Source organism: Chaetura pelagica, unplaced genomic scaffold (genome assembly GCF_000747805.2).
Source record: "Chaetura pelagica isolate M959 unplaced genomic scaffold, ChaPel_1.0 scaffold275, whole genome shotgun sequence".
In the NCBI taxonomy this organism is placed as follows: Eukaryota; Metazoa; Chordata; class Aves; order Apodiformes; family Apodidae; genus Chaetura; species Chaetura pelagica.
The window spans coordinates 7,614,119-7,621,672 of record NW_009953486.1 but is presented as its reverse complement, the minus strand read 5'-3'; the positions used below and the strand labels follow the sequence as shown (position 1 = coordinate 7,621,672).

At 38.1% G+C, this 7,554-nt stretch overlaps 1 protein-coding gene across 2 annotated transcripts in view; it reads left to right on the top strand.

Annotated features, from left to right (window-relative positions):
- Nucleotides 1–2,095, top strand: part of CSE1L (CSE1 chromosome segregation 1-like (yeast)) — a 20,349-nt gene extending 18,254 nt beyond the window's left edge. For both annotated transcript variants that reach the window (XM_009998674.1, XM_009998673.1), the window contains 3 exons: nucleotides 201–347; nucleotides 678–909; nucleotides 1,567–2,095. In XM_009998674.1, coding sequence (XP_009996976.1) covers nucleotides 201–347; nucleotides 678–909; nucleotides 1,567–1,656 — 469 coding nt within the window. In that variant the 3' untranslated portion in view covers nucleotides 1,657–2,095. The remainder of the gene's footprint in view (nucleotides 1–200; nucleotides 348–677; nucleotides 910–1,566) is intronic.
- Nucleotides 2,096–7,554: the final 5,459 nt, after the last annotated feature.

Here is a 7,554-nt window from a genome sequence, read left to right as displayed (position 1 = left end):
GAAAGAGTGATAATTTTACTTTTTCCTTTCTGAATCATTTGTCTTCTCAAATTTCCAGTAGATATGCACTGCAACAGAGCAGCATTTTAACAAATTACTTGGTTTTCTTTTTGCTAAGGATTAATGTTGTTTCTGGTTTTCCTTTGTCACTGTAAGGCTGATAAGGCTTTCTAATACTTTTTCTTTTAATGTCATAATAGGATGTTTGGAATGGTTTTGGAGAAAATTATCATTCCTGAAATCCAGAAAGTGTCTGGGCAAGTTGAGAAGAAAATCTGTGCTGTTGGCATTACAAAAATATTAACAGAATGTCCTCCTATGATGGACACCGAGTACACCAAGCTGTGGTATGTAGAATACTTCTTCAGGCTCCTTTAGGGAGGCTATTTTGATTTTTTTGAAAATGTGAGCTTTCTTCAAAATATATTCTTCAAATAAACTCCATTATGATTTCTTCAGGCCTACTGTTGCTAGGATGCTGAGTTTGCAGGCTTTTCATGCCACTTCTCAACAAATAAAATTGTATTTTCAAGGCAGAAGTCAGAACTGGTTTGAGATTTTTGTGATAAAGAGAGCACTGTCAAGGGTTCCAAGTAACTTTGAACATTCTTGCAAAATACACCCTGTCCTTATGTATTTTAAGTGCTCCCATTTTATCCTCTCCTCTTTACATATAGGATCCCTTTGCTGCAGGCCCTCATTGGCCTCTTTGAACTGCCTGAGGATGACACTATCCCTGATGAAGAGCACTTCATTGACATAGAAGATACTCCAGGATATCAGACTGCATTCTCTCAGCTAGCCTTTGCTGGAAAAAAAGAACACGATCCTGTAGGTCAAATGGTGAACAATCCTAGAATCCATCTGGCACAGTCTCTTCACAAACTGTCCACAGCGTGCCCAGGCAGGGTAGGTGACTGTTCTGCATGGCATGCTAATGCTGAATTCTACAGAGAAGTGGTGCTTTTTTGATAATAGGTCTCTTTTGCTAATGTTTGATAATCAGCAAAATGAAGTATGTCATAACCAAAATGCCAGATATGGCTCTTTTTTGTTCTTTAATGGAATGTAGCTTTTGTAAGGGCTTTTTCCCCTAGTAACCTTAGAAAGACTGTCTTTTTCACATTGATTAATTTAGCAATAAGCTTGAATATGCCATTTCTTAAAGGAAAATATATCCTCTTGTTGGTATAGAACTAATACTTGTGTCTAGGTCAATTACACCTCCTCAGAAGACATCAGGCAACTCATACTAAATTACACAACTGAAGTTTACAGTTAACTATTTTAATCTGTAGGGTTTTTGGTTTTTTCAAGATCTGATGTTTGCTGCATCCAAATACCTGCTTTAATAGCTAAAGGTTTTCTCTACTTTCACATTTGATTCAAATTAGTACATAAAATTGTAAGCATCAGGAACTGGAATTCCAGCAGCTGCTTCCACAGTGAAAAACTGCTGCTCTCAGCGTGTTGCTTGTACCATATGTTGACACAGTGATTAGCAGGATATAGCAGTAGTTTAATGTATATACACATTGACTCTCCTGCTCTCTCCTGTGTTTGAAGGTTGCATCAATGCTGAGTACTAGTCTGAATGCAGAAGCATTGCAGTTTCTCCAAGGATACCTCCAAGCTGCAAGTGTGACACTACACTGAATGCATCTGTTCCACGAGCAAGATCAAAAGCTGTTTTGGCACACAAAAGGTTAACACTGACTTTTTTTTTTATAGCAGAGCTCAGACAAAATGAAAAATGCTACTTGAGAACGTATTGCAGAATCCATCTTGTAAAAGATAAATGTGGCTTTAAGCAGAAACTGAAAGAATTTGGTGGTTTGTATGCTCATAGATAAAAGGTGGCTAACTTTCATTCCCAGTTTAATTTCAAAGGGAATAGTCATAGCGGTTTGTTATGGGATTTATTTGAAATCTGCAGTGTTTGGATAACATTTTGAAATGTATGAAGGGCACTGGCTGTAGAAACTCACTTTGCTCACTAAAATACCTTTTCATTTTGATGTTGTCCTTTGTATTTCTTCTGTCTTTCCTTAAACTTTATCTAAATTGTGAATAAATAAGAAGTACTTGTTTAAAATGCCTGTCACTGTGCGCTTACTGTTTTAGAAGAATGTAGTTGGTTTAAAAGGCCATGTTTTAAACTTAAGAGAGAATACAGAATAACGGGACTGTGATGATTTTTCTTTATCTTAAGTAATAGTTTAAATACATTGTAGGATCATACAGAGTAAATCTAAAACTTTGGGAGAAGAGCCAAAGCTATTACCAGTCTTGATGCTTACCAACAGGTGAACCCCCTTATCTTTGCACAAGACATGTCAGTGTAGTGCAATAAAAGCAAGTAATACACCCTCCTGGAGTGGGTATCAATCTCCAAGTGGATTGTTAGTGATGTATTAAACTGTGGCTGTGATCTTAAACTTGACTTGGATCTTCTCCCTGTCTCCTCATAAATATATTGATTAGGTTTGGTAGCCTTGAATTCTGAGTGCATTAGTTTCCCTTGTAGTTAGGGCTGACTAGTTAAATGTCTGAGCCTTACTGTGTTCTCAGATGGCCTGGATGCCAAACTACTAGACTGTGGACTTTTAGAGCACTGGTGCTGCAGGGATATAAATAAATCTAATTATAGAGACTGAAAAACTCCTGAATAAGGGTGAAGTCTCAGACTTCTGTGATATTAAGCAATGTCAAACATGACAGATATATATTTTTTTTTAGTTGTTTATCCACAGAAATTCTGCGGATGACTTGAATCAGGACTAGTATTTTGTAACTAGAATGCCTGTTGAAGCTAGGTTTTGTGTAAAGAAAGTTGCTGAATTTAGTGAGGATGAAACACAGGGCAGAACCTGTGTCTTTTGAGTTCTTCAGTCTCTGGCTGTCATCTGGGGGTGCATGCTGGCCTTAACTCTAAGTTAGAAATGAGTTGCTTGTTAGACAGTTAGAAAAATTTATTCTCTAAATAAGAAGTCAGTTGCTTGATAGACAATGGATTTAAACTACTAAGTGCCTAAGAATGTATTAAATGTCAGCATCAACAGGTTTTCTTGAACCTTGCTTGTCATGCAGTGTCAGACCCTCTTTGTTCTAGGTATGAAGTGAAAGCAGTTCTTGAGTGAAATAATACAGTGCTGATTATGAAAAGCATCTGCCTTAATGCTGATGAAGGAGGCTGCCAGGGGTGTTAAAAGTTGGCTGAAGCTCCTTGCAGAATGAATTTCAATGGACAGGCTGAAACCACATGGGAGATGTGTGTGACATCTGTAAGGAACTGAATGCCTGCCTCGAATGTCAGTGTTAATTGAGCTGTGGTCATTCAAAACCTGCAGGCCAAAAGGATACTCAGAACTCAGTCTGCTCTGCAGCTTGGTCTTTTTCCTTGGATAATAGGGAGAACAGTTCTACAGAGAACTTGCAGACTTTTTTTTTTTTTTTTTTCTCTTGTTAGCCTCAAAGAACCAAAATTGGTACTGGTGGTCATGTACCAGTAACTTGCCATGTTCCCCTGCATCTCTTCAGGTAGCCTATTATGCAAGTCTGCTAGATAACCTTGTGCTGAAATGGGATTCTTCAGCACTATCCAGTGTTAAGGGGCTTGTATTAGACCATCTTAGTTCTGCAGTTTTAAGCAAGATTTCTTGAGGGGCAGGTTGCTGAGACATGTACGTGAACAGATGTTTCTTATCTCACCAGTGCCAACATAAATGGAACTGGACAGGATTTTACAGCAACAAGCCAGAACCTTTTTGAGAGGTAGCCAAAGAAAATTGGCTCCTCTGAATGGAAAATTATCAATGAATCTTGATGTTCACCATCTTGCACTTCCTGCAACGTGTGACTTTTTGTTGTTGGACAAACATTCCATGTGAATAAGTGCCTAAGTGACTTCAGAACAAATAATAGTGGCATACGTGTCCTTTAGTTCACTCACAGTTGAGTAACTTAGACTTTGTAGATGTTGCTGTGGCTGTGGCTCTGTTAGTGACATGTTATTTAGTCCTGACATACTCTGCAGATTTCCAAAGGCATGCAAGTGTTTTTATAGAGCTCTTACCCTTCCAGGGAAATGAACTTTTCAAGTGTAGTGCAGGCAAGCAGGTATCTGTGCTTCCACCTACAGGCAAATGTTACTGGCAGTGCCCTCACCTCACTTAGGTGGAGACCTTATTGCTACTTCTGACACCTCCCCTTCTTGAGGTTCAGAAGGCAGTTCAAACGTTCCAACTATACTTATCTGTTAATTTCTAGTGGAAACTGATGCAAGCAATGTTGTAACAGTTTTTTGCAAGATTGTTGAACTTCTGGCCATTCTTCCCTGTATAAACAGGCAAATACAAGTTTCTTTAGAAAGCTCAAGCTGGAAACATCTGATGACAATGGATTATCTGAGGATTTGGGAGCATTTAATTCACTGTGAGACAATTAACTCCTGCCCATCACCTGAGCTCTTCTTATGAAACACTTCTGAAAATTAAGTAGCCAATTCTCCCCTGCAGCTGATAATGGTAGATTATTCATGTTCAGGGACAGCTGTTCTGGGGATTCCATCAACCAAAAAAAGCTGAGATGATGATGAATGCATATTACTTTAACCCTCAGCAGAGGTATTACAAAGACATTTCCTCCTGGTTTGGGCATTTGCTTTTAAAATTGTGCAGTTGTTAACTGACAAAAATACACTCCAGGCATCACTTCCCCATGAACATGTAAATCTATCAATAAGCATACTTAGCTATCAGAAAGCAGGATAAATGCTTTATTTTCCCTTAGCTTTCTACCCTTACTTATTCAAATTAAGTAATTGTTGCCTTTAATATATTTTAGAGGAAATTTGCAGTGTTCCTGGGGAATATGGGCTGTAATAGCAGGCACCAGCTAGTACATGAAAAGCTCAGTGAGTTGTGTTGACAGCTAGCTGCTAAGTGACTGTAGGCTTTAAAATTTTCTCTCCAAATAATAATCTTCTAATTCATGTGAGGTCAAAAGCTTATGCTGGACTTCCTGTATTGTATTCAAGATGAGAATAGAAAATACTCTATTATTAAAGTAATAAATCTTAATAGAAAGTACAAGGTATTTTGTTACAAGTGAGTAACATGTCAGAAAAGCCAGAACAAAGGGGTTTCAGCACAGCTAGTTTATATCTTTAGCTTTCTAGTTCTAAGTTTTCATTTTCCAAAGCTGTGAAGAGAAATTCACTTTGGTTTTGTGCCTATATAAGGGGTATTTTGAAGTAAGTACTTAAGAAAGAAATATATTAATAATAAATATCAGATTTCTGCATGAACATCTGAAAATGCTGTAATTACAGTACTGCTTCCTTCATAAAGCAAAATGAAAGTTTCACAAATTTTACAGATTATTAGCTAGAAACAGGTCTGTCCTTGTTTAAGCTGCTGCATAAAGAAGAGTGGAAGAGTCTTTTGTAACATTTTTGAGAAAAATAATAATAGACTAGAGGAGTAAATATCCTTCAAATGAAAGGACAAATATGTTGGATACTTGAGGTGGTGTGCCAAGTGTTCCTCAAACTTTTGAATTACACATGTATTTGCTTAAATTATGAGTTCAACTTTTTAATCTGGCAGTGGATACTTTCTGTCCCACTTGTGCAGATTTTACATTTATCCAAATGTCCACAGTTTTCAGGGAAAAGAGAACATAAAACTGAATTTTTAGTGTAATTCAATCTGGAAGAAGGAAAAAAAACACAAAAACTTTGTAATGCCCTGTCTCCACCTAACTTTTTACAAAAAAAAACTGCAAAAAGGTTGTTTCTGTTACAGATGATATGAAGCCTTGCAGTAATTATGACACAACAGCTGAAATTTCATTTCCTTCTGAAACGTAACTGTTGCTGGCTTGGAATAATTAAAGCATCTAACAGCACATATTATTATGCAACAGACCACACAAATATATTAATAGATGTTTAAATGTGATATGGGATATATATCTATCTACTTGCATACAGAGAATGTCTTTTAAATGTGATTGTCAATTGATTTTAAGTGTATTATGTATTTTCTTTATGGTATCTTTGGAATCCATATCAGTATTAAATGCAGAAATTGATATGGAGCTTGTAGGAATATTGGTTTGTTGTTTGTTTTTTTTTAATTTGGTTTTGCTGAAATGTTGTAGTTGTGATTCTTCCCATGAAATATGAAGGCTTTTGCATTGAAGTGTATATGGTTAGTAAATGTTGTGGGCTGGATGCCACATGTTTTTTTGCTGATCAATGGCAGAAGTTACTGACTGGCAGTGCAAAGCTGCCATAAGGGTTGAAATGCAACCTTGTAACTTAAAATGTATTTTTACCTATTAAGAAAGATATAAAATATTTCTAAAACAAAAAAGTTCTTGTAGTATCTTTGTCTGACAGAAGGTTCTGACCTAGTCTGGCACAACTGGGGGCTGTTGGTTGTGGACTGTGATGTGAGCTGCTTTGCTAAGTGCAGGTTTGTTGTAAAAAGCAGTTGTATTGCTTTAAGAAAACATACAGGTTAGGAAAAGTGTTGCCTTTAAAATACTTAATGATGCTTTTAAAAAGGAATAGTGGCATTTATTTAAATCTTGCAGGGCATTTTGATTGCTACAGTGACCCAGGAAAAGAAACTCATGTTATGTGAGAAGTTCACTGGGCAGCTGCATGCTGCTGCTGTTAACTTAGTTTTCACTCTTCTTTCAAGAGCAATGTCTCTGAAGCAACATCAATAAATATGAATTAATAAATACCTGATTAAATACTAATAAATAATTTTATTCATAATACCTTATTATTTAGAGGCTTAATTTGTATGACAAATATGAAATTACTCAAAGTTAATAGACTTTAATAGTGGCATGCTGGAATTGTTGCTTCCTTACTGCAAAATAAATACAAGCATATCATGGCTAAGGCAGATGGGTTCACTAGTAATTTCAAGAGTCCAGCAAACTCCCTCACCAAACCAACCCCAGAGCCATGGCTCAGGTAGTGGCAGTTAATTATTGGCAGTTGAGGGACCAGGGGAGGGACTTTGGGAAGTGAGGGGAGAGATGCAAAGCAAATTAAAGCTGTGCATGGAGCTGAACAGCTGGAGCTGACACACCTGGTACCTGGCAGGGTATTGAACTGGCAAGCAGGGAGCTGCAGAGCTCGTGTCTGTGCCCTACCTGGGCAATACCTCGTGGAAGATTTTTGCATGTGTCGTTATTAGTTTTACTTACTTTTCTTCCTAGGTTCAGCGTGGTTTCTATTTCCCACCCCTGTTTAGGCTGAAATGCCACTATTTTTGTTACAATGCTCCTTCCTAGCTGTGTTGGCCGACATCCACCCTTCGCCCCTTCTTTGGGCAGACGTGCAGCCCGACGGCAGAAGGCAGAGCAGGCGAGGGCCCTGCGTCTTCCCCTGCGGATTCCTCTGCCCAGAAACGCGAAGTTCAGTCTGGGTGTTTTATATAAACGTCTTGGTTTCTCTCAACATCACCGAGGCGGTGAGGGGCGGGCGGCAGAGCGGGGCTCCCTGGCGGCCCCTCCCGGCCCGGAGCC